Source organism: Micropterus salmoides, unplaced genomic scaffold (genome assembly GCF_014851395.1).
Source record: "Micropterus salmoides isolate LMB-PRFRI ecotype aquatic unplaced genomic scaffold, ASM1485139v1 Ms_hic_scaffold_14, whole genome shotgun sequence".
In the NCBI taxonomy this organism is placed as follows: Eukaryota; Metazoa; Chordata; class Actinopteri; order Centrarchiformes; family Centrarchidae; genus Micropterus; species Micropterus salmoides.
In genome coordinates, this window is record NW_024040485.1 from 1,114,760 (window position 1) to 1,126,923 (window position 12,164).

General features: G+C 38.5%; 1 protein-coding gene across 2 annotated transcripts in view; it reads left to right on the plus strand.

The window, feature by feature from the left end:
- LOC119901599 (tissue factor-like) overlaps nt 1-11,920 on the plus strand; it is a 45,832-nt gene extending 33,912 nt beyond the window's left edge. For both annotated transcript variants that reach the window (XM_038717174.1, XM_038717175.1), the window contains 4 exons: nt 2,657-2,763; nt 7,002-7,180; nt 8,718-8,877; nt 10,773-11,920. In XM_038717174.1, coding sequence (XP_038573102.1) covers nt 2,657-2,763; nt 7,002-7,180; nt 8,718-8,877; nt 10,773-10,918 — 592 coding nt within the window. In that variant the 3' untranslated portion in view covers nt 10,919-11,920. The remainder of the gene's footprint in view (nt 1-2,656; nt 2,764-7,001; nt 7,181-8,717; nt 8,878-10,772) is intronic.
- Nucleotides 11,921-12,164: the final 244 nt, after the last annotated feature.

Genomic DNA, 12,164 nt, shown 5'->3' on the forward strand with positions numbered 1-12,164 from the left:
TCGACTGCACAGACTGGTGAGGAGAGCTGGCTCAGTGGTGGGCTCAGAGCTGGACTCTCTGGTGACAGTGGCAGAAAGAAGGACCCTGGACAAACTGCTGTCCATACTGGACAACGCCCACCACCCTCTGAACAACACCTTCATCGGGCAGAGGAGTGTGTTCAGTGGCAGACTGTGTCCTAGCCCAGCTCCACTTACTTCCATTTGCACTCCATCTGTACTGTTTACTTCCATCTGCATTCCATTTGCACCTTTTACTGTTTTGCACTGTGGCTACTGTGTTATATTTTTATTTTTATTTTATTTTAATATAGGTTTAATGTATGTATATTTTGTATGCTACTGGATACTTGAATTTCCCTCTGGATAAATAAAGTATCTATCTATTGTAGCAAACCTAGATTTAGTTATGCATTTTAATAAATTTATGAGAATTAATACCCAATTATGAATTTTAATATTCATAAAATCAAATTTTATTCCTCGTTTCAGGGCACCACCAGAATTGTTATAAACCTAGAGTCTCCGGACCTCTAGGTAGTTTTAATAATTATACAAATATTACTAGTGATCAGTTAATAATTGCTCAATTATCTTAAATCAGTCAGTCTCATATCTAAAGGGTCAATTCTCTTGGCAGGGACGTAGAAATAGGCAACACACACAGTTCTTGATTATATTACAGTGAATTTATTCTCTAATGTGATAAAAAGATGGTTGAATACCGGGAAAATAAACAATTGCTGAACAATGAGAAAGGAGGTTCGATTGTGGGAAGCATTTGACTCATACGGCATAGAAGAACTATTGAAAGTAAGCTAACGCTATGAGTTTAGGAGTTAAAAGGAAATCTGACCACAGAATGTGTGTTAAGTCTTACGGCTTGTCGGCCTGCTTTAGCCTGTTGCTGGTCCCACGCTAGCTGCCCGATCCTGGCTTTTTGCTAGGGATTCTCCGGGGTTCTCCGTGTCTGATTGAAAACGCCTCCTCCGTCTGGCAATTCGGCTGTTTTCAGGTTTCCTTCGTTGCCGCTGGCGAGACCACGCGGCTTGGTCTGACCTCGGTGAAGGTGGCTCGACGAAAAAGGCTTAAAATGGAACTTGGTCGTTCCTGAATTAGTCCAGTGTAACTTAACGGACTGATAACTTTTAACAAAACAAAAAACAAAAGAAATAAAGAAAATAAAACAAACTGAGGGGCAGATCGATGTCTCGGCACTTCACATGTGTAGCTTCAAGCGAAACAAAAGGCCTGTTTCGCTGGTCGACTCTGAGGGCGTTGCCTGGCGAAGCACGCCGAAGCGTGCGGAAGCGTCCAGAGAGAGCCGAGGGGAAGAGCGGAGAGCGAAGAGAGAAGAGAGAACAAGCGATGTCGCGTGTCGCTATTTTGTTGCCTGGGGCGTGGTTCCCCAGGGGGCGTCCTTTCTAAACTTAAGGTCTAAAGAAAAGAAATCTATTTGCACGTATTATAATCAAATATTTTCCACAATCGAACCTCAATGGTCAAACGGTTGTACTGTTTTAAGTTAAGCATTTGGTAACAGGAAACAGTTGTCACATTATTGGTCAGGATATTTATACATTTAACGGCATTTCCAACGAGGGCATGTAATACTTATTTCGTCCACTTGGGGGAGCTCAGGTTACATGAGGAAAGCTTAGATTAATCCAAGATCATCTCTCCTTAGGAACTGGGGAATATTGTTGATTCATCCTTAAATTCAAGCTGGCGATTAAGAGTATAGTAAGACATTTCTTTATCATCATTTCTAAAGGAATTTTGTAGGAAAGTATTATGAACAAGCATTAATTACATTAGATGGAGTGTCTTGCTGAAAATAAAAACTGCAAAAGTAACTTTCTTTTCAGCACTAATATCAACAACAGATAGCAACAACATGTTAACTACTCAAATAGAGGCAAACATAATCAAGTAACTAAAGATTTAATTAAACTTAATTAAATGCTTTGAGTCTTTGGAGACTGCAGTCCTTGGTCATCCAAAGTTCGGCTACCTGGGTCATGTCACACTTGGGTGAACAAGGTCAGTTGCCACGGAAACATGTGTGGAGGGGGGCAGTTTTGATAGGCTGTTCAGGGAAATGATAATCGCTGGTTCGTGTCCCTTTGTCAGTTTAACAGTCAGGCCCCGTGTTATCAGCGTCGGAATCAAAAGGGTGCCAGTTTTATGGTCAGGGATAGCACTTAAAGAAAGCAACTTTACCCCCCCTTCTTCTCTGGGGGACGAGAGAGGAATTTGGAGTAGCTCCAAATTTATTCAATATAGAATGCACAAATCCACACCGTTGTTCACTACACTATCTATCTATCTATCTATCTATCTATCTATTTATCTATCTACTGAAATTGAGTTTTTTAATACAATTATTCAAGTTCAGCAATTCACATTCAGATCTAAATTATTCAAATTCAGATTCTACTAACAAAAATATCTGCACATATCTTAGTTTCATTAACCTGACTTTTATCCACGTTTGCCCTTCACAAATCTAACTTTAGGAACTCTAACTAAAAAATAAATGGCAGTATATACCGTATGGCTTGAGAATTTTGGCCTCATTACAACAATTGTGTGAAAATTCAATCACCATGCATGTTAAATGCACATCACACGTGTTTGTATTCCTGTTTGATAGGTCCTACTATGCTGACATCTTAACAGAGCCTGCGACCATGGACCATGACTATGACCTGGATGAGTTCCCTCACACTTATTCCCCACACTTCAATCCCTATAGAGAAAGTAGGTATTGCCACACACACAAACGCACGTTACAGTTGCCAGTGAGACATACTGTATATGTTTAAAAGTATACAGTAGGATAAGTAAGTAAGTAGCCTACTATCAAGCTTTAAGTGTCTCCAGAGGGAGCTGTGTGAAGTCTGACAAATGTCCTCAAGTGAAGAACCACGTAAAGTCAAGTCAAACACAATTCACGTATAATCAGGATAAGCACTCTAATGTTTTCAAAATAGATCTGAAAGATGATTCTGACTCTGATGTCATCAGGCAAGTTGTTTCAGTCGCTGTACCATGACTTGGTCTCAAGCTTGACAGAACCTGACACTGCACATGCTTTAGTGTCAAACAGGGAATGAAATTAGCACCCGCCACGCGTGGGTAAATTGGTGGCGGTAGCAGGTAAAATCGTTGGGCCATCCGTCACTTTGGTGGACAGGGAAAATGCAACAACAGAAAGACACGTGTAGTACGGTTAGAATATTGTGGCAATCGGCGCACACACCTGCGTCTCACACACAGACAACCACCAGTCAGCTGAGGAAATATCTGTGAAATCCTGCATGTATATTGCTTGTCTGTTTTGAATAATACAGAAGATTAAAAATAATCGCATATTAAATATTAGATTATTTTCCAAAATCACTCAGCCCTAGTTTAAAGTGCTTAAGTCAATCTCAGTCATTATGTTCTGTACCATTACATGTATTCATTTAGCTGACGATTTTATCCAAAGCGACTTACAATTGCTATATATGTCAGAGGTCGCACGCCTCTGGAGCAACTAGGGGTTAAGTGTCTTGCTCAGGGACACAATGGTGGATGTGTCACAGTGGGGGATTGAAGCTGGGTCTCTCACACCAAAGGCATGTATCTTATCCATTGCGCTATCAACACCCCCGTGTACCAAAAAAGAATTAAAGTTTACATGGCACAGTATCCTGGTTTCTATTTGAGTACTAGCATATCCATGTTTCTGAAATCAGGCTATAGTGTTTACATGCACAGCAGTAATCACGATACTCCAAAAACCCTCATCACTAGTGCACATGTGAAATGAAATTCTGTCAGATATCAGGAAAGGATCAGGTGCTTATACATTGTTCATATTAGAGGTATGTTTTTTTTTTATGTTTAATGTTCATTTGTTAAAGGAGGCAAAGGCTGTTTTGTGACTGTGTTTGAAGAAATAATAATGTAACTTTCTTGCCTGTGACCTGACCCTGGATAAGTGGTATTTACAGTCCCCTCCTAAAGTATTGGAATGGTAAGGCAAATTCCTTTATTTTTGTTGTTCACTGAAGACATTTGGGTTCATGATCAAAAGATGAGTATGAGACAAGAGTTCAGAATTTCAGCTCTCATTTCCTGGTATTTACATCTAGATGTGTGATCCGAGGACGATGGGGGATGCTGGAACCAATATTTTGGAGATGTGATTTCTCTCATCCGTCTCTTGATCTTTCGCTCTCTCTTCCTCATTAACAAAGCTGCACAAATCTGTCCAATGTCGGAGACCCAGCTATTAAAAGTTATTAGCAAGCATGTAAGGAGCCTAGCTAATAAGGAGCGCTAAGTTAATGTTAGAATACAGCTGGGTTTTCGAGGCTAGCAAGCTGTATCTGCGCCACAGTTACACTCATCATTCTGTGGAAAACACTGAGTTATGATACTGTATTAACAGATGAGCTAATAAAGTCCAGTCAATAACTGAATTAAAACGGATTAATTTATTACTGAGATGAAAAGGGGCCACAAACACATTTATAGGTTACTTCCCCACAAAAGAGGTGGTAAGATTTAATCATGTGTGTTGAATCAGCAGGGATGATATTAAATAAGTTGATGTACAGGAAATAAATATTTAAAAGCAATAAGAATGCCTGAGAGCCTCACTAGATTATATTCTATTATAATTATATATTTTGAATTGTCACCTGCCACCTGAATTTTTAGACATTTCCACCATAAATTGGTGCAGAAAAGGCAGAAATTGGAGGAGAAATTTTCACCAAAATGCAGGAAATTAAGTGTTTAATGCTCAGTCTTCTAGGGGAGGACCCCCATACTCCCCCACTTAATAAGTGCCCCATCCAAGAAAACAGTATCTGGCTTCACACACAGTTTCTGGGAGGAACATTCACTTATTAGTTAAATTTAATTACTTTTCACATGGCTTTTTTGTTACCTTTTCCATGTTTTTATGATTTTATTATTAACAGTAACAATAAAAAAAAATCAACAATATTCAGGGCAAATAGCAAACATCTTTTTTGATGTGGGGCAGTAAGGGACCTGGATAATGGATAGGGGGGCGCTGGCCCAAAAAAGGTTGAGAAGCACTGACTTAGGACATATCACTGTTTGTATTAGACCACAGCATTCTTAGGTGAGCAAAAGTATTGGAACAAATAATCTAAAAATAAATAACATTTAATATTTGGTGGCAGAACCCTTGCTTGCAATAACTGCCTCAAGCCTGAGACCCATCGACATCACCAAACTGTTGCATTCTTCATTTGTGATGCTATTCCAGGCTTTTACCGCAGCTTCTTTCAGTTCTTGTTTGTTTCGGGGTGTTTCTCCCTTCAGTCTCCTCTTAAGGAAGTGAAATGCATGCTCTATTGGGTTAAGGTCAGCTGATTGACTTGGCCAGTCTAAAACCTTCCACTTTTTCCCTGATGAAGTCCTTTGTTTTGTTGGCAGTGTGCTTTGGGTCATTGTCCTGCTGCATGATAAACGTCCTTCCCATTAGTTTCTATGCATTTTTCCGTAAATTGGCAGACAAAATGTTTCTGTCCTCTTCTGAATTCATTCTGCTGCTACCATCATCAGTTACATCATCAACGAATATTAATGAGCCTGTTCCAGAAGCAGCCATGCTCGCCCAAGCCATGACATGACCTCCACCATGCTTCACAGATGAGCTTGTATGCTTTGGTTAATAAGCAGTTCCTTTCTTTCTCCACACTTTGGCCTTTCCATCACTTTGCTAGAGATTAATCTTGGTCTCATCAGTCCATCAGATTGTGTTCCAGAACTTTTGCGTCTCATCTCTGTACTTCTTTGCAAATTTCAATCTGGCCTTCCGATTCTTGCTGCTGATGAGTGGTTTGCATCTTGTGGTGTGCCTCTACATTTCTGCTCTCTGAGTCTTCTTCCAACAGTGGATTGTGATACCTTCACCCCTGCACTGTGGAGGTCATTGGTGATGTCACTTACTGATGTTTTGGGGGTTTTCTTCACAGCTCTCACCATATTTCTGTCATCAACTACTGTTGTTTTCCTTGGCCGACCTGTTGGACGTCTGTTGCTCAGTACTCCAGTAGTTTCTTTCTTTTTCAGGACATTCCAAATTGTTGTGCTTGCTATGCCCAGTATTTGTCCAATGGCTCGGGTCGATTTTCCTTCTTTTCTCAGCTTGACAGTGGCTTGCTTTTCTCCCATAGACAGCTCTCTGGTCTTCATGTTGGTTTATCCTCTTCAACAGGAAATGCTGTCTTTATAGGTTTGAACCAGGGATGAAAACTTAGACTAGTCATGCAGAGCTATTTAATGTTTGGACAATCAACCTAAAAGGCAACACCTGGGGAAACAAGAAACATCTGTCAGTCACATGTTCCAATAGTTTTGCTCACTTGAAAAATGGGTGGGTTCAAACAAAGGGAGGTATGTCCTGAGTTGTTTAACACATCTAGATGTGAATACCAGGAAATGTTTGCTGAAATTCTGAACTCTCATACTCATCTTTTGATCTGAAACCCAAATGTCTTCAGTGAACAACAAAAACAAAAGAGTTTGCCTTACCGTTCCAATACTTTTGGGGGGGGCAGACCATGAAGACCATTTAAGGTAATCCATAATAGTGGAATAATAAGTATATGGATCCTTTACATAAGTACCAATTCAAAAATATTAAAATCCTACAATCATTATTTTACTGAATACTTGCTGAAAGTATCAGTGGAAAAATGCTCTTGAGATATTAAGAAACTAATAAAAAAGAAGGGTTATGACATGATTATTGTGCTAGGAAAAAATAAAGATGTTCTGTACACATACGCTTGAATTGTATTTTTGGACAACTTTAATCTTTGCTCTTTTGTTATTTAAGCACCTCAATCTATCTATCTGTTATCAATTGTGAACACAGAAATGATAACAAAGTAATAGTGCTAGTGGAATTGACTCACATCCTTCAGCTGTATTAATAACAGGCAGTTGGTTTGTCTTCTTTGCAGCTAACATCAGTGCTGTGAAATTCACTGTGGAGGTTGTGGATGAGAGCAGAGTCATTGTCAACATCACAGACCCTCTGACCAGTATCCATGAGCGTGGGAAGCAGCTCAGCATCAGAGACATTCTCAAAAGTGACCTCAAGTATAAGATCAGCTATTACAAGTCTGGAAGTACAGGCAAGGTACAGTATTCAGCTGTCAGCACTGAGGCTACATCCACTACTACGTTTTTGTTTTAGAACGCAGACTTTTTTTGTTTCGCCTCCCGTCCAGACTAAAATGGACGCACATACTGTACATACTGCACATACTATGTGACTATTCACATACAGAGGTGTATGTGAATAGTCACTAGATACGCGTTTTCAGTCATTTTAATATAGACAAAGATCAATTCTGATACACAGCTAAAACGCTGGTGTGGACAGAGATCGTACAATAAAACGTACATGGACATATTATGAGCTATGGATGGTCCAGATGTGCTAGTAACTGTAAGAAGTCCACCATAATTCAGTCTTCTCCGAAATACTGTACGCCATTCATAGAATGTTACTCTCCTTGAATGGGGTGGTATGTAAAGTTGTTTTTGGTTTCTTAATGATCAATTAGTCAGGTGACCCATAAATGACCATAAATAAAGTAAATACAAACATCAATACATTTATCTTGTAAAAATAGTTTTTACAGAATACAATATTTTCTCTCAAAACATAAAAAAGGTTTACAAAAAATATATAAGCTATCAATATTTGTTGAAACCAGCTTTCTTCAGTAATTGATATTTTCCCACAAACGGGTAAAAAAGTTGAAAACTACAATTTTCAATAAAAATTATAAACTGTTTAAACCTCATTTTCCAAAACAATGTGCATTCAGATTTCTCCCAGTTACACCCAGTTATAGATGAGTCAAACAAGTTCCTGTCAGTCTACAGTTGACCATGCATGGATTTACACTATTGTATATTTTGTATGTATGAACATTCACTGTATGTTTTTCTCATGAAGCTTTTGTCTGGAAAGAAATATTGTATTCTATTTGCAAACATTTAGAAAATATAACTGTAATGTCAATTAGAAGACTTTGTATTTATGATTATTTATAAGTCACATAACTAATTGATGGACACAATATAAAGAAACCAGAGACAGCCTCAAACAATGCAAGATAGCCTTAAAATGTTTGTTGAATAAAATGAGGTATATTGGAAAAGAGTGATACGTGTTTTCATTTAGTAAACTTCTGAAATGTCTATAACAATATTGAATTCCATTCTCATGTTTGTAAGTCTATGCGTACAGTAAGTGTGTAACCTTATATTTAATGGACAGATTTGATGGTAGTATCAATTGTCTCAGCTAACTCTCAGCAAAAAAGCTGTATTTCTTTAATGTAGCAAATTGCTACAAACATTACATGTAGTTATTGATATTGATGCTTCTTTGGAAGAAATTAATGTAATGTAAATCCATTTAAGGTTAATATATAAATAAGTGTAGGTTCATTCTGAAATAGAGTAACTTCAGAAGCTGATTTGATATTAGTAAGATACAGTATATTTTAATTTGTCAAAAGGTGATGTGGACTCTAGAGATTTAATTTGATATATAAATATGGTAGTCAAATAAATAATTCATGAATGTCTAAATGTCTGAAAGGTAAATTACGTAGATGTTTAAGTGAGTTATTGTAATATTTCCTGTTTTTACCTTATAGAGAGACATCATGTCTGACTCCAGTACGGCAGTGGTGTCAGGGCTGGATGCAGGACAGAGTTACTGCTTCATGGTGGCAGCTTTCATTCCCTCCAGACCCCAAACTACCCAGAATGGAGCCTGGAGCACACAGCGGTGTACAAATGGACACATCATGCAAGGTGCACACACACTGCATACAATACACTAAACAGGGTATGGACATGGGAAGATTCGGAGAGTAACATCTGCATCACAAGACTGCAAAGACTCACATGGCGGGGTTTCTGAAGACATGCCAGTGTTTGATCCAATTCCTGAAACTTGAAAATGCCCATTCTGGCAAGGGGTGATAGTGGGGGGGCATAGCTCAGAATTTATAAATGCTGAGGTCATGAGTCCTGCTTGTGGATTACATGGATAGGAAGTTCTTATGTGCGTCAACTGGAAAAAAGCTTTCCAGCTTTCTTGTAAACAAACAAGGTTTTGTTCACATTCACTCTGTCTCACTCAAACACACATTGTGTATCATTAAAGGCTGACAAACAAGCATTTCCTCTGTCTGTGAAGATTCTCAGTCACCCTGCTCACAGTTATCCAAGGAGGGTTGAATCAAAGGCTGGACCTCGTTGAATATACTTGAAGGGGTTTCATCTCTCATCCAAGAGGCTTCTTCCGTTCTGACTGACTGGCAGGGAGTCCCAGTTACCAAGGTGATGGATACAGCTTGGTTTGTTAGTGCACCTGGCTGTTGTAATGACATCCAATGTCATTGGAGTCATGTGAGTCCAGATATGTTTGCTCAGTCTCTTGGGAAGAGATGACAGGACAGCGTATAAGTGGTCTTGCGGGACTCTTGAGAGATGGTCTGTCTAGTTTGAAGTAGATCGCTTCCTTTACTCTGTCCTCCCCTTACAAGATATGAAAACTGTTGTCCTTGAAAGATTGCCCTTTATCCTTCAGATGTAGGTAAATTGCAGAGTCTTGACCTGACCTTCTGTGTGGTGCCATGCGTTTGTGTAGTAGTTGTTCAGTTTCCCAATATCCAGGTCTGAGCATTCCTCCCTGCATCTGGTGGCTTTCTTTTGTTTGGGTGTGCGGTCTTTTGGGTGTACCGCTATCTGTCTTAGCATGTTCTTGGGTTTAAAAAACACAGAGATGTGGTGTTTGTTGAAAATCCTCTTGAGTTCAGTTTGACATATATATATTCTTCTTTTCCTCATCACCCGTAGTGTTGGTGTTCTTCCTGGATCTTGTGGCTGTTTTCCCAAAGGTCCACTTTGGATAGTCACATTCTTAAAGTGCCTCCTTCTTATTCAATTTTCCTTGAGCTAAGTATTCTACAACTCCAGTGGGTGGTGAAAGTCAAAGAGTAAGTATTGGTCTGTGTGTGGGTTTTCTGTATACTCTATACTATTTACTTGTATAGTATCTGTATACTATACAATGTGGAGACTCCCGTCCTCTCCAAGGACATTTCCTATACTATTAAACATCTGCTTATCTGATTTTTGATATTTTGTTTGTTTTGTGTGACACTAGGTAAAGTGTGTTTCATGTGCATGTTGTGGAACGGGCAATAAAAAAACAAAACGCATAAATATCACAGAAACGACCTGATACTTGGCATAGCAGAGGGTAATATGGATTAAATCTTATTTTACTACAATGTTAAATCACAATATTAATATATATCACGTTGCAGTATATCTTTCAATTAAGTTTACATTGAGAAACTATATATATAAAAAAAAAAAAACAAGATCCGAGTGTCAGTTTTTGACTCATCCAGTGAACTAAATACCTGAATGAATGAGATACTTTATCACATGGATACGTATATAATAACAGGGACCATTTTGCTGCTTAATGAGGGGGTAGGGATGGAACCGCAAATCCTGTGATCACCAGGCAACCTGCTCTATCTCCAGAACCGCAGCTGCCACGAGGTGTTCCCAAGCCATGTGTAACGAAACCAAAGATGGAAATACACATCACAGTGTAAACTGTATTTGTATTAAAGTGATGAATGATGAGCCAGATTCAATCTAACTGTGACTCTCATTGTCCCCACCAGAGTTGAGCCTTGGAGCATGGGTTGGTGTAGTCTTCATCCTGCTCATAGTCCTCATCATCATCATCACGGTGACAGTCCTCTGTTGCAGATGCTGCAGACGAAGAAACAAAACCCTCCATACATCCCAGTCTTCAGCACCTGTTTAGTGTGCGTGTAGGTGTCTTTAAACACAGGGAGCTCTATCTCCTCGCTGTTTCTAGGAGAATTATTTTACATTGCTATGCTCTTTCTTTACAATGTGTTCTGACCATTCTTTTTATTACATATATTAATTACATTAAAAGTTAACATGTGCAGCTTCAAATGACAACTCAAAAGAATTATGCTTTTCAGGTAATACTGCATTTCTGGCATGTATTCGATGTGTTATAACGGCCCATATGGACCCATGCTCATTAGTAGTACATCAAGAATCATGTGCAACTGTGTTTTAGAATATAAAATGGTAACCACAGCAGCAGCTTAAACTGAAAATGTTTTGTCAGAAGCTAATTAAGATTTAACCCATTAGATTGTATGAGTGCACACTAAATGATCACTCCCTCACAACTTTTTCCCCCAAATTTGACCGTCTCTTTTTCTTTTACCCAATATGAACACCCAGCTGTCCTCACACTGTTTTTTCTAACACTACAAGCACAGTAAATTAAGCTCTTTAAACTACACATTCAGCCCATTCATCTCTGCAAATACACATTCAACTATACTTTTAGCCTTATGTGAACTCATTTAGATAAAGTATTCTATTGCTTTTGAGTCGAGTTGCTCTTGATCAAAAGAAAGACAAATCAATAAAACAACATTTATAATCACATTTAAGAATGATGTTCATCGTTGAATTGTGCTTTATTTTAAAGAGGTGGTATTATGCTTTTTGGCTTTTTCCCTCTCCTATTGAGTTACATGTCTTTTTTGTGCATGTAACAGGTTTGTGTGTAAAGTGAAAAAGCCCAAAGTTCATCCCAAAGGGAGTTCCCATCTCCCACAGAAAGCACTGCTCTGAACTGCCTGAAAACAGCTCGTTTGTACTCCAGCTTTTCTTCCACTTTGCTGTGACGTCAAAGCAAAATACTTGTCATAATGCTCGCCTAGCGACTAGTCAGACACCTGTTTTCTTATTGTGGAAATAAACATTTTCTCGAAGCATTTTCATTTCTTGGTTAACATTTCCTGGTGCTATTTTTCAGAATGTTTTTAACAAATGCTTTCAAAAAGTGATCTTGTTCTCTTTTAAGGAAGTAGTTTTCTGTTGCTGATTGAGTTTAATTTGTCAGTTATATTTAATTGTTAATAAAAATCTTCACAGAATCTGTGAACTATAAATTATTTCTATTAGTATAATATTCTAACATTAAATTAAAAGTAATTTCATAGCTAGTTAGCAGTGTTGGG